The sequence below is a fragment of the Lemur catta genome, chromosome 3 (genome assembly GCF_020740605.2).
Source record: "Lemur catta isolate mLemCat1 chromosome 3, mLemCat1.pri, whole genome shotgun sequence".
NCBI lineage: Eukaryota > Metazoa > Chordata > Mammalia > Primates > Lemuridae > Lemur > Lemur catta.
In genome coordinates this window covers 111,481,818-111,499,273 of record NC_059130.1, presented here as the reverse complement: position 1 = coordinate 111,499,273, position 17,456 = coordinate 111,481,818, and the positions used below count along the sequence as shown (strand labels likewise).

Genomic DNA, 17,456 nt, shown 5'->3' with positions numbered 1-17,456 from the left:
GCCTTCTTGTTCTCACGTGAACTTTCTGTCCTGCTGCCTTTATCGATTGGCCTTTCAATGCCACCTGTGCAGCCACATGTTGGAGGGAACCCTGGGTCCTTCCGTTGGCTGTCACTGCTCCACCTGCTCCAGTGGGTGGGAGCTCTGGCCTTGAACTATGGGAGACCTGGTGTTCCACCACCTGTTCTGGGAATGGGGCCCAGTCCACCCCGTTCCCGCCCTCCCCCTGGCCTCCTCACCTGTCTTCTGCCCTATATTAGAGCCCCAGGCTCTGCGTCACTCTATCATCTCAAAAGTCACGATGCTCTGGCTGCTGAGTTCCCTCTTATTTGTGGCTCTTGGTAAGACCCCAGCCTGTGTCTGTGCTCCCTGTGTGCACTGGGCTAGGACTCCCTGAATCTACGGCCCACCCTGGGTCCTGTGACACCCAACACCTGGTTGTGTAGGAGGGGGTCTCAGCTTGTACCTGGGGCATGACTGTGGGGGCTTTCGGCTCCGTGCAGAGCAGGAGAACAGGGGGAACCCGTGGATGGACCAGCTCAGCTTTCGGGAGCACCCAAAGGGCTATGGCGGGAGTCCTCGATGGGGCAGTCAACAAAGTATGGTGGTTAAGAATTTGGGCTCTGTAGTTAGACTGCTTGGGTTGGAATTTCCTCTCTTCTGCCTGCTTGACACTCCAACTCTCCTCTTACACCTCCCACTCCACCTCGCTCAGTGTCCTGTGATCTAGACTATTCCCGGTCTTTCTGCCAAATTACATTACAGATCAGGGCCACCTCCTCCAAGCAACCTCCCTTGACTGGCAGATAATATTTCGTTAAGAGATAACATTTATCCAGTGTTTACTATATACTAGGCAGAGTCCTAAAGGATTTTTTTGTTTTTTGTTTTTTTTTAATCTTATGTTGGGTGGGGTGTGGTGGCGCCCGCATGTAGTTCTAGCACTTAGGGAGGCCAAGGTAGGAGTATTGCTTGAGGACAGGAGTTCTCTAGATCAGCCTGAGCAAGAGTTAGACACCGTCTTTAAAAAAAATTTTAAAAAAATTAGCTGAGCATGGTGTCCTGTACCTGTAGTCCCTGCTACCTGGGAGGCTGAGATAGGAGAATCGCTTGCCCAGGAGTTTGAGGTTGCAGTGAGGTATGATGACACCACTTCACTCTAGCCCAGGTGACAGAGCAAGATCGTGTCTCTAAAAAAACAAAAGAATTCTCATAACCGCTCCCTGAGGTCAGCACTATTATTATCCCCATTGTAGAGATGGGGAAACTGACCCTTCAGACAAGTAGCTCATCCTAGAACAAAGTGCAGAGCTACACTTTGAACACGGGCAGTCTTCCCTCAAAGCATCCTCTCTTTCTGACAATCGCTGTCACTTTTTGAGGGCTCAGGCACTGCTCCAAGTGTACCGACCTCCTCAACCCTCCCAGGAAGGAGGCCACATTTTCATCTCTCTCCCTGGACTCCTGGGACTCTGGAAAGTCCTGCTCCAGTCCCCACGCTCACTGTCTGTATGTGGCCCCTGAGGCCCAGGGAGGGAGAGGGGCCTGCACAGGGTCACACAGCCAGTTTGTGGCACAAATAGGACTGAGACCCTGGCCTCCTGTTCCCTTTCGGGGACCTTCTGGCTAATTGACACCTCTACTCTCCCTTGTAGCCTCAGGCCACGTCCAAACTGCCTACAAGCCCGGGAGCCGAGTTGTCAATGGTGAGGACGCGGTCCCCTACAGCTGGCCCTGGCAGGTAGGAGCAATACCAGCTACACTAGTTCCCACCCTGGGCTCTGGACCCCAAGCTGGGATGGCAAGGGGTCTGGTCTTGATGCCATTGCTGCCTTTGCAATATCCACTTCAGCTTCCAAAAGCCAGGAAACTCCTGGACAACCTACTCCTCATGGAGGTTTTGCCCCTTCCATCTGTGGTCCTCACTGGGCTGTTTGCAAGTTAAAGGTGCAACCTGGGGATGCATTTGGTGGCTCATGTCTGTAATCCCTGCACTTTGGAAGGCTGAGGCAGGAGGATAGCTTGGGGCCAGGAGTTCAAGACCAGCCTAGGCAGTGTGGCAAGACCTTGTCTCCATAAAATTTTAAAATTAGCTGTATGTGGTGGCTCATGCACTCCTGTAGTCCCAGCTACTTTGGAGGCTGAGGCAGGAGGATCACTTGAGCCCTGGAGTTTGAGGTTGCAGTGAGCTATGATGGCACCACTGAACTCTAGCCCAGGTTACAGAGTGAGACACTATCTGTAAAAAAATAGAAGTAATAGTGGACTCTAGGGTGAGGATGATGTATAATTCAAGGGCTTGGCACAATAGTGGAATTTCAGGCACCGTGTTTAGGAAGTGGGGTATTCAGGAACTCATTTCTAGATCCCTTGAATTATATAACAGAGCTATAGGGGCTGACAGCACTAAGGGATTAGGGCTTTGCAGAGGCCAGCGGAGGGAAGCGCAGAGGGCTAGACTTGCTATGCTGTCACACAGTAGCCACTAGCCACATGTGGCTAATTAAATTTAAATTACTTTAAATTAAATAATGTTAAAAAGTCAATTTCTCCGTGCTAGCCGAATTTCATATGATCAATAGGCACATGTGGCTAGTGGCTGCCATATAGTACAGCAAAGATACAGGGCATTTCCATAATCACAGAGAGTTCCATTGGAGAGGGCCAGCGAGCTGGTTCTGTAAAGGACCAGAGAGTAAATATTTTCGGTGTTGCCGGCCATCAGGTTTCCATAGCAATGACCTAGCTCCGCCATTGTAGCCTGAAAGCAGCCATAGGCTATACAGGAATAACCAGGGTGAGTATGTTCCAGTATATCTTTATGTGCTAAAACAGACCCCAAGGCAGATCTGGCCCAGGGCCATAGTTTGCCAGCCCCGGCTTAGAGGGAGGTTTTGAGCATGAGCAGGTGTAGGGAATGGGAAGAGAGGCAAAGCACTCGGGTGAGCTGTGCTGCTTCAGAGGCCCGAGAGCCCTGGGAAGATCTGAGGTCTGGAAGAATGGGGGCCTGACAGCACAGAGGGCCTTAGGGGGGGCTCTGAAGAGACAGGTTTGGGGGTGCCCTAGAGGGCAGAGAATGTGGGATCCCCTGGGAGGTCATGGGTTTGGGGTGTGGAAGCTTTGGAGCATCAGGATGTGATTCCAGTGGAAAAATGACAGGGCCACCCCAGGCAGTTGTGTAGGTTGTGCCCTACACATCGCAGGAGGGGCTACTGTATTCTGTGTGAATGGCACCCACTAGAGTTGTGCAGTGCACAACCTATACCACCGTGGGGTCCAGACCACTCAGGCTCTCTACTGCTCGGCCACCAGGTCTCCCTGCAGTATGAGAGTAACGGAGCCTTCTACCACACCTGTGGCGGCACCCTCATCGCCGAGGACTGGGTTATGACAGCAGGTCACTGCATCTCGTGAGTTCTCTCACTTGCCCCGTCCCCGCATGAGAGCCAGGCAGCCGGGGACAGGGGGTGACTACAGGGGTGAGGGAGGTTAGCCTAGACTGACCTCCCCTCCACTGGCAGGAGCTCCCTAACCTACCGGGTGGTGCTGGGCGAGTATGACCGGTCTGTGGAGGAGGGCTCGGAGCAGGTGATCCCCATCAACTCTGACGACCTCTTCGTGCACCCCAAGTGGAACTCCAACTGCGTGATCTGTGGGTGAGTGAATATCCAGCCCTTGAACCAGGGCTCCTCTACCTGTCCCCCCGTGACCCACAGCCGAATCTGAGGAGGCTCCTAGGGACAGCAGGGCTGGGTCCAGGAGCCTGTGTCCTGGTCCTACATGCTGCGGGCTGGGGCCAGCACAGCCTTTAAGGACCGTTGACACTAGGCTTAGTGTGGTGGCTCAAGCCTGTAATCCTAGCACTCTGGGAGGCCAAGGCAGGATGATCGTTTCAGCTCAGGAGTTCGAGAGCAGCCTGACCAAGATAGAGACCCCGTCTCTACTAAAAATAGAAAGAAATTATCTGGACAGCTAAAAATATATAGAAAAAATTAGCTGGATACAGTGATTCATGGCTGTAGTACCAGCTAGTTGGGAGGCTGAGGCAGGAGGATTGCTTGAGCCCAGGAGTTTGAGGTTGCTGTGAGCTACGCCGACGGTATGGCACTCTAGTCCGGGCAACAAAGTGAGACTCTGTCTCAAAAACAAATAAATAAATAAAATAAATGTGAGTTCTTGGGCCTTGGCGCACACCCACCACATCAGAAGCTCTAAGGCTGGACTCAGCAATCTGTGTTTAACAAGCCCTCCAGGTGATTTTCATGCACTGCGACCCACAGGGGTGTAAGCAGAGGACAATTTTGAAGGTCAAGGGTCAGCATGAATGAAGGGACTGGGAGAGCTTCTTAAAGTTGTGCAGCTTTAGGGATGGACTTGATCTACAGCCACACCACCCTGAATGTGCCCAGTCTCGTCTGATCTCGCTAAGCAGGGTCGGGCCTGGGCAGTCCCTGGATGGGAGACGGCTTGGAAGCACCAGGTGCCATAGCGGTGGAGGCTTCGGCTGGGCACGGTGGCTCACGCCTGTGATCCCAGCACTCTGGGAGGCCAAGGTGGGAGGATTGCTTAAGGCCAGGAGTTTGGGATCAGCGTGGACAACACAGGGAGCCCCCCCACCCATCCCTTAAAAGGAAAATGGGTTGGGAGGGCAAAGCAGCCTCAGGAGCATCCCAGAGGTGGAACAGCCTGGAGCAAAGGCTGGAAGGGGGACTTGGACTTGGGCCAGCTGGAGGACCAGGCCAAAAGACTCTTCTCTCCTCCCTAGCAATGACATCGCCCTCATCAAGCTCTCGCAAAGCGCCCAGCTGGGAGACGCCATCCAGGTTGCCTACCTCCCCGCCGCTGGGGACATCCTGCCCAATGAGGAGCCCTGCTACATCACCGGCTGGGGCCGTCTCTATAGTACGTACTGACCCTCTAGCTGGCCCCAGGGACAGTGGCAAAAAGACAGGGCCAGGTGGCCGGCGTGGAAGGTCACACTAGGACTGGTTCTCGTAACTTTTCTTCCATTTCTCTCCAGCTGCAAACTTCTCTTCCATCCTCCTACACACCATGTTCTATTAGACATTTTTAGTGCCCCTGTGCCAGGGACTGGGATGTAATGGTGCCCACAGCATGCAGGACCATGTAGCTGGCAGAAGGATAAAAGTGCTGTGTGCCTTGAATGCCCCCTTTCTCTGGGGCTCCTACCCCTGCACCCCCAGATGCCCCGCTTAGTGCTTTCTACACCCGCAGCCGACGGGCCACTCCCCAACAAGCTGCAGCAGGCCCTGCTGCCCGTGGTGGACTATCGGCACTGCTCCAGGTTGACCTGGTGGGGCTTCAGTGTGAGGAAGACCATGGTGTGTGCTGGTGGGGACATCCGCTCCGGCTGCAATGTGAGTAAGCTCTTAGGTGCTCCAGGTGGTGTCAGGGTTGCAGGGCCCAATGTGCTTCTGCCACTTGCCTGGGAGGTGGAGGAGGTACCTTGCCTGCTTGCTCCATTCAGCCTCCAGGCCAGGCAGGATTTGGGGGACATCACCCTAGTCCTGATACAGAGGCCCGGCCTGGGACTGAGGACCCTGGATTCCAGTCCCAGCTGACAACTCACTTGACCTGGAACAAGTCACTATCCCTCCCTGGTCCTCGGGCTTCCCCATACACAGGGCAAGAGCACTGACCATGCCCTCTAAAGTCACATCAGCCCTGTGGTTCTGAAGTTATAATTCAACATTAAGAACACGATCATGGTATTATAAGTGAGTATGAAGGATGATGTTAGTAACCGATACGGCACTAAGGATGGGAACTGCCTGTGTCGGGTGCATCCTGTCTCCCAGGTGTGCGAAGACCCTACGTCCTCCCATTCAGTCCTCACAGCTCCTGGGCAGGGTATTCCCCATCACGAAAGAGCAACTGAGTCTGAGAGGTCGAGTAGCGTGGGGGTCTCTCGAAATCCCTAGAGCTGAGAACGAGTTCCCTAACCCTCAGTCCCGGCTCAGCCCTCAACCTCTCTGCACTTCCAGGGTGACTCTGGAGGACCCCTCAACTGCCCCGCGACAGATGGCACCTGGGAGGTCCATGGTGTGACCAGCTTTGTTTCCTCCCGTGGCTGCAACACCCTCAAAAAGCCCACGGTATTCACGCGTGTCTCAGCCTTCATCGACTGGATTGAGGAGGTGAGGGGGACAGGGTGGCCAGGAGGGCTCTAGGGTGGCAGCTCTTCCATCAGGTGACAGGTGAGAAACAGCGGAACCTGGGGAGGGCCTGAAAGGAATCTAGAAGGTCACTCATGGAAGGGCCCTTGGGGACATTCCAGGGGGGTTGGGGACGTTTTCTGCTATAGCGTGGCCCCAAGAACCTGATGGCTTCTGGGTGGAGTTTGGAACTGCTGCCAAACTTCCTCATTTGATCATGTGTCTATGCAGCATGTCCTCTGTCCTGGTCCTCTCTTGTCATGGAGGAGAGAGAGACATGCCAGACGGGGACCTGCCTGGTAGGGGACAGGTGACTAAATGAACACTAAGGAGGAAATGTGATGGGAGCCGTGATGGGGGCCCAGGCCCCAGGGAGAGGTCACACTGCATCTGGGGACGGTGTCAGGGAGGGCTGATATCGTCTGTGATCACAGTCGTAGCTATGGTTTATAAACCACTTACACTTGTGCCGAGCACTGTGAGGGGAACTGCAGCTAATGGTTTAATCAAGACCCCCCATGAGGTCAGTTCCATTATGACCCCAACTATGCAGACAGGACCCAGGCTCAGGGGCTTCACGTCACTCTCCCAGGGTCACACAGCAGGGCTGGGAGCTAAACCCAGGTCCATGTGGCTCCAGAAGCCTGTCCCTAACTAGACTGTTTTGTCCTCCCCCACCTCTTTCCAGACCATAGCGAGCCACTAGAAGCCAGGCCGGCTGGCAGTGCTGACCCCACGTCCTTCAGAAAGAATAAAGATTTCTTGAAAAGCCCCCCGTGGAATCTTTGTCCCTTCGGCGGCTCACCTCTCTCCCTCTGGACTGTTCCTAAAATCTTAGATCAGATACTCAGAGAGAAGACCAGATCCAGCCCTCTCATGTGAAGATGAGGAACAAGTGAGGCCCAGAGAGAAGAAGGGGTTTGGTATGGCTGACCCACTATCCTGGTTTGCCTGGGACTGAGGGGTCATAGCACACTGGACCTTTAGTGATAAAACTGGGAAAGTCCCAGGAAAACTGGGACAAGTTGGTCACCTGGGAATACAGCACACGTAAATCAGTTGCCTTTCAATGCAGGCAGAAAAACATGGTAAAATGTGCAGAAAAACTGACCTTACCAGCCCTTTAGGAGGTTCATGGCAGAATGGGAAGGATCATGTGTTTTCTTCTTCCATTGATGGGCTAGAGAGGGAGAGCTGTGGTCATTCATTCATTCAGCGATCATCCATTCCTTGTTCCAGAGGAGGGCTCAGAGGGGGCAGAAGACATGGTTCCTGCCCTCAAGTGGCTCATTATTTAAATAGAAATGAGCATACTGGAGTCATTCAGTAAACATGTACCAGGTACCTTCCTTGTGGCAGGTTCAGATCAGGGAGCACCGCAGTGAGTCAGACAGCCTCAGGGAGAGCCCTTGCTGCAGGAGGGAGAAGATGCACACACAGGTACACACACAGGTACACACACAGGTGCACACACAGGTGTGCACACAGATGCACAGAGTGCTAGACATATGCTGGAGCCCAGCAAGTTGTTGCTGAAGTCTAAAGGACTGCTTCTGGGCACATAAAAGCAACATCAGACAAATGCATCCCTTTACTCGTGTTTCTCCTGCACTCTGTGAGAGGAGGCATGGTCCCAGGAAGGACAGGCATGAATGACTTTTATTTTTTTATTTATTTATTTTTTTTGAGACAGAGTCTCGCTCTGTTGCCCGGGCTAGAGTGAGTGCCGTGGCATCAGCCTGGCTCACAGCAACCTCAGACTCCTGGGCTTAAGCGATCCTACTGCCTCAGCCTCCCGAGTAGCTGGGACTACAGGCATGAGCCACCATGCCCGGCTAATTTTTTTTTTTTGTATATATATTTTTTAGTTGGCCAGATAATTTCTTTCTATCTTTAGTAGAGACGGGGTCTCACTCTTGCTCAGGCTGGTCTCGAACTCCTGACCTTGAGCAATCCACCCGCCTCGGCCTCCCAGAGCTAGGATTACAGGCGTGAGCCACCGCGCCCGGCCTATGAATGACTTTTAATATCAATGCTCCATTTGGACCTTTCCTTTACAAATTGTACTTTTGGTTACAACTGTGAAAGGGACAACATGAAGAATAATATAGCAAATTCCCAGGTAGGTATCCTCCTTTCAGAATGAACACATTTCATATTTTTGTTTCATATTTTTTAAAATAATAATTACAGTTAAGATGGAAGCCCCTTAGTACTGTTTCTAAGAGTCCACACCTGATGGGTGTGGGGTTGTGCAGCGAATATTACTGCATTTCCTATGGGCAGATAATAGGTTAGCTGCTGCCTGCCCCCTTGAAGCTGGGTTTGGCCATGGGGTTTGCTTGGGCCAAGGTGAAGCTTTGAGAGACAGGGCAATTTGCCAACTTGTCATTCCCTCTGCCTTGGCATCTGGTGGCTGCTGGTCAACCTGGTCCCAGAGTGGGAGATGTGCAGTGGAGCCTCTGCCAACCCCTGATGGATGTGTCACACGACCAAGAAATAAACTCTCTTGTTAGAATCAACTAAGACATTGGGTGTTGTTTGTTATAGCAGCATGGACCTAACCTATCCTGACTAATAAAATGAGTTTGGTGTTTATCCTTCTACTCTGTGCTGTTATATTTTTATCATACATATAAATATCCAGAAATAATATATTGCATTGTTCTGGTGTTTAAAAATACATGCCCAACTGCATGCTGTATTGATTGTCCTGCTACCTGCTTCTTCCCTTTAACCTTGTTTTTCTGAGGTCTAGCCATGCTGCTTTATATGTTACTAGTTCATTGCGGCTGGTTTGCAGAGTAGCGTATTTTGTAACAACATTAGTTATTTATCTTTTATCCTCTGCTCATGGACATTTAGACCAGGGCCACTCTTTTGTGATAACAAACAGAGCTTCAGTGGATGTCCTTGGACATGCGTCCAGGTTGCCATGTGTGAGTTTCTCTAAGGTACATTCTAAGAAATGGAGTTGCTGAGTGGGAGGATGTGCTCATTGTCAACTTGATCAATTGCCAAATTGCACTCCAAAGTAATTGTATCAATAATCCTTGTTAACTTTCCCTTTTTTATCTTTTCCCATCCACTTCCCCAAGGTATTACAAATTCCCTCATATTTTTCTCCTAAAACCACCCCTGGCATCTCACCCTTCCCCACAAAACTGGCCTTACTGCAGCTGTTACGAAAGCCCAAGAGCTGGTCTGGGGAGGCCAGAGTGAGGGCTGGGAAGGAGCAGAGTGAAGCAGAGCAGAGACTTCTGCATCATGGGGAGTGGGGAGATGGAAGGAAGTTCTAGAAACACACATATATTAATCATTTGAGCTCAGGAGTTTGAGACCATCCTCAGCAAGAGTGAGATTCCTGTCTCTACAAAGAAATAGAAAAAATTAGCCAGGTGTGGTGACACACACCTGTAGTCCCTTCTACTGGGGAGGCTGAGGCAGGGGGATCGCTTGAGCCCAGGAGTTTGAGGTTTCAGTGAGCTATAATGACACCACTGTACTCTATCCAGGGCTACTGAGGGAGACTGTCTGAAAAAAAAAAAAGATAAAAATAACCAAGGATCAGTGTTGCAATGCTCTCTTTTTAATCCTATGATGTCAACAATATCATTCTCATTTTAAAATCATTAAAATGTCAATAATTCTCACTGTCTCGGAAAGAAGAAAAACAAACAACAGAAACAAAAAGATAAGAAAGCAATCTGGGTGGGGCGTGGTGGCTCACACCTGTAATCCTAGTACTCTGGGAGGCCGAGGCGGGTGGATTGCTCGAGGTCAGGAGTTTGAGAGCAGCCTCAGCAAGAGCGAGACACCGTCTCTACTAAAAAATAGAAAGAAATTATCTGTCCAACTAAAAAATATATATAGAAAAAATTAGCTGGGCATGGTGGCGCATGCCTGTAGTCCCAGCTACTGGGGAGGCTGAGGCAGGAGGATCACTTAAGCCCAGGTGTTTGAGGTTGCTGTGAGCTAGGCTGACACCATGGCACTCACTCTAGCCTGGGCAACAAAGTGAGACTCTGTCTCAAAAAAAAAAAAAAAAAAAAAGAAAGCAATCTGTATGGAAAAGAAAAGAAACTATAACTAATTAAATCTTTGTAACTCATAAACCAACCTTGTATAGAAAATGTTATGATCCTACCAAATTTCTTTGTGTTCTGCCTATATAAGCTAGACCTTAACTTTTAGCTTAGGAGTACTGACCCCCATTTCTCTGGAGTCTGTGTTTCCTAAATGGCTTCTCCTAGCTTTTCACTTTACGACTAATGAATTCTTTAAAACTGGATTCTGATCCTTTCTATTATTTCAGGTTAAGAGGACATGGTGGGTGGCAGGGCAGACAAGGTCCTTGCCCTTGTAGACCCTGCCTCTAGCAGATGAGATAGAAAATAAACATGTAGTGGCTCGAGGCCAGGAGTTGGAGACCAGCTTGAGCAAGAGCGAGACCCCATCTCTACAAAAAATACAAAAATTAGCCAGGCATGATGGTCATGTCTGTAGTCTCAGCTACTTGGGAGGCTGAGAGGGGAGGATCACTTGAGGCCAGGAGTTTGAGAGTAGCCTTGGCAACATATCAAGACGCTGTCTCTACAAAAAATACAAAAATTAACTGGATGATGGGGTGTGCCTGTAGTTCCACCTACTTGGGAGGCTGAAGGGGAATGATCACTTGGGCCCAGGAGTTTGAGATTGTAGTGAACTATAGGTTGCAGTGAGCTATGATCACACCATAGTACTCTCAGCGACAGAATGAGACCCTGTTTCTTAAAACAAAACAAAAAAAAAAACCCAAACAAAAAAGAAAATAAACAGGTAATCACAAAAGCAGGGAAACAGGTTATAAAGGGATTGAATGAGTGCCTTTAGGATAGGCAGGGGTGGGGGGCAGCAAAGGCTGCTCTGGAGAAGCTACAATTGAGCTGGAACCCGGGTGAACACATCTCCGGAAAGAGAACTGCAAGCAGAGATCAGCAAAGAGGTAAAGAGGAGCTTATCAGGTTTGAAAAATAACAAGAAGGAGCAGAGTGAGCAAGGGTGGGGAAAGACGAGGGGCGTGGGGCAAAGCACAAAGTTTGAACTTTACCTTGAATGGTACAATAATCTTACAGAGAGCCTAAACATATATTCTTTCTCTCTCCTTCCTTCCTTCCCAGAGTCTCACTCTGTTGCCCTGGGTAGAGTACTGTGGCATCAGCCTAGCTCACAGCAACCTCAAACTCCTGGGCTCAAGTGATTCTCCTGCCTCAGCCTCCCAAGTAGCTGGGACTACAGGTGCTCTCCACCACGCCTGGCTAATTTTTTCTCTTTTTAGTAGAGACAGCGTCTCGCTCTTGCTCAGGCTGGTCTCAAACTCCTGACCTCAAGCAATCCTCCCGCCTCGGCCTCCCAGAGCGCTATGATTACAGGCATGAACTGCTGCACCCAGCGTATATACTTTCATATAAATTTGTAAACCTATACAATTGGAACTGTTGTGGGACTCAAAGTACCATCTCCCCACCCCCCACAGCTTTCTCAAGCACTCCAAAGGAACCTTAGAGTTTGGAAGAGACAGTTGGAAGTCCTTTATCTGGTCCAACCCTCTCATTTCCCAGATAGGGAAACCAAGGCTGAGAGAGGAGGTAAATGGCAGAGACAGGGTTGTAAGAGTGAGTGGGAGAAGGGTCCAGGGTTGCTGTGGTAGGGAGGGGTATGGCCAGAGCAAGGAATCCTGGTTCTTGAACCACCAGCTGGAGCACCTGGTCATCTAGGAGTTAACAGATCAGCAGTGGCAGTGTAGACAAAGGGCACATCTTCCTTTCCCCAAAGACGTTGGCTCTTTGGTGATAACCCAGCAAAGGGGGCTTTGGGGTGTCCCTCTTAATCCCCTAGCTTATCCCATTTTGATAGGCCTGTTGGAAAGAGAGAGGGATGAGCCAACTGAGTGCCTCTCCCTCCCAGCTAAATTCTTTCCCCTTCAGGGTTAAGAGCAAGATGGGCAGGCTGCCTTGGTTGGCATCTCTGTGCTTCCTCTTACTGATTGTCATGTAAGCTGTGTGTCCAGACTCAACCTAGATCAGGATGACTTCAAAGTTTCAGTTCTTAACCACCAGGCTACAGTGCCTAGTCTGGTAGCAGTTGGAGAGTCTTGAGGAAGAGGCACACAGCGCTAAGACTTCGCCTCCTAACACACAGGGTGCCCCTCTAGACAGACTGTGTCAACCTCCCACGGGCATATGCCCACCGCTGTCTGGGTACACTGAGGCAGGGCCTATTGACTGTGCCCACTGTCCCATGGAGTGATTCCATGGGGCGCCATACAGAACCACCGCCTCCAAACAGCAGCCAGCCGCGCTCTCTTTTGGTTTCTCCCCTTTGAGTGGAAAGGGTGCGGGGCGCTGACTCAGCTGCAGGCGGGCTCCTAGAGTATCCCAGTTCCCGCTTCATCTCTTTCCATTCTGCAGTTGCAAACTGCGGCTCAGAAAAACACAGGACTCCTCCGAAGCGAAAAAGTTTCCCAAAGCTCCGCACGGCAGGAAGGAGAGGACCCAGGAGACCAAGAGCACCAGGACCGAAAATCACGAAGCTGCCGAGCACCGCCAAGCCTAGAGAGTCCCCGCCCCTTTCAACTTCCGGGCGGAGGCGCAGCTTCCGGTTCCGGCGGCGCCCCACAAACCTCCGCGACAGAGTGGTGGTGTCCGTTTTCTGGAGTCAGTGTGGGGCTTAGGGTTTCACCCTGGTCCTCCCTCGCCCCCCGAGGTGGCACCTGCCCAGGTGAACGCCCCCTTCGCTCCCTCTCTCCCTCCTCCCCCGCGCAGGGCCGTGGCGAGCGGGCGGCCCCCGTGGCGGCCAGCCCCGGGAGCGGGGCGCCCTTCCAGTGGGGTCTGCGGGACCTGCGGGCTCCTCGGGCTGGCGTGGCCTGGGACCTTGCTTCAGCTCACGAGGTGGAGGTCCCGGTTCTGGAGGCCCGGAAGCCCATTTCCGGGCTCGGCCTAGGCGGTCCGAGCCGCGCCTGCGTGGTGGGAGGAGTCGGGCTTAGCTCCTCGCTCAGATGCTGGGTTTCCTTTTCTGGATTGAGTTGTCGCACCGCCTTCTATCCTTGCGACTTTGGGCAGGTCTCCTTTCTCTGAGCCTCAGTTTGCGTCTCTGTGAATGGAAATGACAGTGTCTGCCCCATGGGTTATTGGGAAGATTGGGTGAGGGAAAGCAGCGGCGTGTCTGGCCCATAAAATTCCAGAAATGGTAGCAGCTGTTGCTGTTAGTGGAGAGTCCTGGGGCCGTAGCTGTGTCAAGTTTAACCTGAGTGGCTGAGAAGATCATACAGAGGAGTGGGTGTGTATAACGTTCGGCACAATGTCAGGTAGAAAGTAAGTGTGCCGTAAACTGGAGTTATTAACTGGTGAGGATAAGCGTTGTATTTGGCAGGTTGTCTTATGAAGCTGATAGGATTTATTAGCTGGTTAAATTGTGGAGCTGGTCCATCTTTCAGAGCCAACCTTGAGAATTAGCCTACTGACAATTGAGACTATTCCTAGAAGCCAGGGTTGTAAAGACTGGGTGCTGGGAACTAGAAAAATTAATAGGAGGGTGTTTTCCTAAGTAGGTTAGGGCTTTTCCGCTCAGAAAGGTTTTGGGTAGGAGGGGAAAGCCTGAAAACTTTCCTCCCTCTTGAGTTGTTATGAACGAAATGCATATTTGTAGTTAAAAAGAAAACAGTACAGAAAGTTATAAAATGAAAAGTGTTTCCCTGTTCTCTTCCTGTTTTTCAGAAGTGAATTCAATTAGTTTGATAATATCTACATACTGTTTATATATGTCAGGTTATATTTGCTTTTGTGTGTGTATATTTAATTTCCTCAGATGGTATCATACTCTACACATTGATCTGCACCTTGATCATATTGTGGTATGTTATGGATTTTACTTATCAGCTCCCAGAGGCCTTGTTCATTCTTCCCAAGGCTGCACAGTTTTCCGCTGGATGGTTTAATCATTTCCCTGTTGATGGTCACTTAGTTGTTTCCCAGGATGTTGCTTTCCTGCAATGTTTCACCCAACCTTTCCTGGACTAAATATTTCCTTTTTGTCCAAGGTACCCCTGAGTCGGCAGGTATTCTGCTTTTACCCTTCTCATCACTCTAGGTTAGTAACAACTTTCTTTTGGGGATGAGCACACCCTGTTAACTGAGTGAAAACGCAGATAATATGAGAAGTTTTGGTGTACTCCATGAATATCCAAACTACAGGGTCTAGAATCAATTCAGGGCTCCCAGAAAATGGGTCGGGGAACCTTGAGAGAAGGGATGACTAGGTGTTGGAAACTAGTTAATGCAGGGCAGCTAGTCAGTGTTAGTGATTGTTGGCCTCTGAACAGATTTGAGAGTGTGAGGTGGGAGGGATTTTGAATGTTCCCATTCCTGCTGTGTAGACTAGGGAGGGATCAGTTCCTTGGGGGAATAGGGTGTTAATGAAAAAGATCCTTGAAAAGTGACTGCATCATACCCTTTGTATCCTTTGGTCATACCCTGATGTGAAAATGAATTTAGTCATTTCTGTTCTGTCATTGAAGTCTCTCTCTCTTTCTCTTTTTAAAGCAAATTAACATAGGATGTGGTTTTCCTGTAAATAGCCCCTCTTTTGAAGCTGGGGCCCCAACCAAATGAAGCAAAGGCTTTTTTTCCTGGCATTTCACAGGTGTTTAATTTGCTTGCCTCCCCCTTCCTCCCACTACAGCTGGTTTGATAATCCTGGAACTCTGAAACATCCAAAGTGTTGGACGTGTACACTGCTGGGATTCTGACAAGTTCTCATACACTCCATACACTGATACAGGAGCTTAGGTTCTTGATCTTAACCTAGAGGCTTCTTTTTTTTTTAAACCCTAGCAACTGGTGAGTATTTCCTTTTTTTTTTTCTCACTCTGTTGCCCAGGCTGGGGTGCAGTGGCGCTATCATACTTCATTGCAACCTCCAACTCCTGGGCTCTAGCAGTTCTTCTGCCTCAACCTCCTCAGTAGCTGGGACTACAGGTACACACCACCGTGTGCAGCTAATTTTAAAGTTTTCTGTAGAGACAGGGTCTTGCTGTGTTGCTCAGGCTGGTCTTGAACTCTTGGTCTCAAGAGAGCCTCCCAAAATGCTGGGATTATAGATGTGAACCACTGTGCCTGGTTACTTTGTTTTTCTTTTTTTTTAAGAGATGTCTGCCTACGTTGCCCCTGCTGGAGTGCCAGGGCTCTTCACAAGCGTGATCATAGCTCACTGCTGCCTCAAGTACTTTTTAACACTTGCTGTTCTTTCACCATCATGAAAGAGATGGTTAGAGGTAGAAAAAGCAGTAGAGTAGATATAAGTGAACACACCTTATTCTCCTCTCTTTTAGCACCTCTTCATAAATTGCTTTGTAGACATGGCAAATGTTCTATAAAAATGGAAGACGCAAACACCCATGACTTGGTCGCCTCCCAAAGAAATCGTGTATATATAATTGTTTTTGTCTTAACCTGATGGGAGAAAAAATGGATGCAGGATTCTCCAGCAAGGCCAGTGTTCTTCATTCTTTCTGCTTTGAAAATCTACATTCCTCATTGGGACATTTTCTCAATTGTGTCAATTGATCCAGCAAGGAGAAAACAAGAGTAGAATTTCTAGTACCTTAACTAAGGAATGCTGTTAAGATTGGAAGGCTGATGGAACCTGGGTCTGGACCAGATTCATGAGATCAGGGTGTTTTAACAGCTTTTGTGGTCTGTTTTTGCTGACCATGACTTTTCTCTTTGTGCTTAGGAATCTGAAACGTTTTTTTCCCAGAGTTCCGGAATGGAGACTGAAGGGTACCCAGAGACACAAAGAAATAGAGAAGTCCAGAATGATCAAATGAGGTCACTACTAAATGAAATGATGGCTGAGGAGCCAGAAGTCGTCCTAATCCCAGCTTCCCAGGTCCAGGTTCCACGAGAGCCTTCTGGGCTCCCACCAGAGCAGCTCAATGAAGACTCTGTTGAGGACCTTGATAACATGCCACAAAGGAATCCTCCGAACCCTGCAACTTCCAGGCAGAGGTTCAGGAAGTTCCGCTATGAGGATGCAGCTGGTCCCAGGGATGTCCTCAGACATCTTCAGGAGCTTGCTGGACAGTGGCTGAGACCTGACATTCACACAAAGGAGCAGATTGTGGAAATGCTGGTGCAGGAGCAATTCCAGGCTGTGCTGCCTGAGGAGCTCAGAGCTCAAGCCCAGAGATGTCAGCCTGGAGTCAGAATCACTGGCTAAACCTTGCTGCTTGCTTCCTGCTCAGCCTGCACGTGAGAAGTAAACAAGAGGTACTCTTTGATGCAAGATCCAGCTGTAGCCATGGGAAACCTGAACCTCTGTTTTCTTTGAGCTTATCTTTAGTTATAATAAGAATCCATCAAAACCCATGTCTAGACCTCTTTTTGGCTGAGACAGCTTTATTTCCTGGGACTATGAACTCCTGAAGGAATTTCTTAGGACAATCAGCCTTCTGCTTCCAGCTCTTCCAAGAGCTTATTTTTATTCTGCTGGATGCCTCCTTTTTTGCACTTTGTGACATGCTTTAATCTATTGTTGTTATGTATCCAAAGAGGTAATCAGCTTTAACGTTCAGAATTCATGGTTCTTGCTTTGGCGGCATGAATGGAAGTTTACGTAACTGCACCAGTTACTTATTTGGGATGCCTTTGAAATATTAAAGTTTGGTCCTTAATGAACATGTCCTGTGGTGATTGATCAGTTTAGCTCTTAGCAGTCTGCATTTGAGGAAGGTGAGATAATTATCAGGAGTGGCTGTGATGTTTGCTGAGCTGGGAAATAGGAATAGTCCTGGCCTTTGTTTTCAAAATCAGGATTTAAATGGGTCAAAACTGAGAAAGGAGTAAAACAGGTCATTTGAGGTAAGTAACTCTGATACAGAGCTGTTTGCTTTCACAATTTCCATCACCTTTGTTCTACAGCTTGTCTTCCTGTAAGAGAGCTGACTCTAAAGCTGTCTGATACTACTCTGTTCTGCTTTCCCCCACAACAGAGGTCATCCTTGTTTTTCTGTGAGTGGAGACCTGTTCCTTGGCTGACAGCTGAGACAGAGCAATAGCTGTGGTTGTGACAGGCAGAGTAATCAGCAACCGCCTCCCCAGCACAGCCCCGTTCAGAGGAACCTGTCTGCCTCTGTGGCCTGGCTCTTGGACTTGTAGATTCACTCCTATAACAAACCTGGTGCCAATTCAGAAACAACTTTTGGTGTAGGGGCTGGTTAGCTCCATGCTGGAACCCATGTTG

At 49.6% G+C, this 17,456-nt stretch overlaps 2 protein-coding genes across 5 annotated transcripts; both read left to right on the top strand.

The window, feature by feature from the left end:
- The first annotated feature begins 157 nt into the window (after positions 1 to 157).
- Positions 158 to 6,948, top strand: LOC123634881 (proproteinase E-like). The gene is made up of 10 exons (XM_045546558.1): positions 158 to 341; positions 447 to 599; positions 1,656 to 1,741; positions 2,747 to 2,797; positions 3,313 to 3,410; positions 3,522 to 3,656; positions 4,766 to 4,902; positions 5,236 to 5,378; positions 6,006 to 6,158; positions 6,865 to 6,948. The coding sequence occupies exons 1-10, from the start codon at positions 158 to 160 to the stop codon at positions 6,880 to 6,882; spliced, it is 1,158 nt and encodes a 385-aa protein (XP_045402514.1). The 3' UTR covers positions 6,883 to 6,948.
- Positions 6,949 to 12,801: 5,853 nt separating this feature from the next.
- Positions 12,802 to 16,887, top strand: LOC123635870 (SCAN domain-containing protein 1-like). Of its 4 annotated transcripts, none has more exons than XM_045548470.1 (4): positions 12,802 to 12,935; positions 14,895 to 15,052; positions 15,569 to 15,703; positions 15,948 to 16,887. In XM_045548470.1, exons 3-4 carry the CDS (start codon positions 15,668 to 15,670, stop codon positions 16,431 to 16,433), a joined length of 522 nt encoding a protein of 173 aa, XP_045404426.1. In that variant the 5' UTR covers positions 12,802 to 12,935; positions 14,895 to 15,052; positions 15,569 to 15,667; the 3' UTR covers positions 16,434 to 16,887. The 4 variants fall into 4 exon arrangements, with proteins under 4 accessions (XP_045404426.1, XP_045404424.1, XP_045404425.1 ...); XM_045548468.1 differs by having other exon boundaries at positions 15,544 to 15,703; XM_045548469.1 differs by lacking the exon at positions 14,895 to 15,052 and having other exon boundaries at positions 15,544 to 15,703.
- Positions 16,888 to 17,456: the final 569 nt, after the last annotated feature.

What these genes read in the sequence shown, in the direction of transcription:
- LOC123634881 (XM_045546558.1), top strand. Translation starts at nt 158, where the DNA reads ATGGGAGACCTGGTGTTCCACCACCTGTTCTGGGAATGGGGCCCAGTC. An exon ending in TCGATGGGGCAGTCAACAAA is followed by an intron (nt 600 to 1,655) that starts GTATGGTGGTTA and finishes TCTCCCTTGTAG; the next exon opens with CCTCAGGCCACGTCCAAACT. An exon ending in ACAGCAGGTCACTGCATCTC is followed by an intron (nt 3,411 to 3,521) that starts GTGAGTTCTCTC and finishes CTCCACTGGCAG; the next exon opens with GAGCTCCCTAACCTACCGGG.
- LOC123635870 (XM_045548469.1), top strand. Translation starts at nt 15,668, where the DNA reads ATGGGAGAAAAAATGGATGCAGGATTCTCCAGCAAG. An exon ending in ATGCAGGATTCTCCAGCAAG is followed by an intron (nt 15,704 to 15,947) that starts GCCAGTGTTCTT and finishes CTTTGTGCTTAG; the next exon opens with GAATCTGAAACGTTTTTTTC.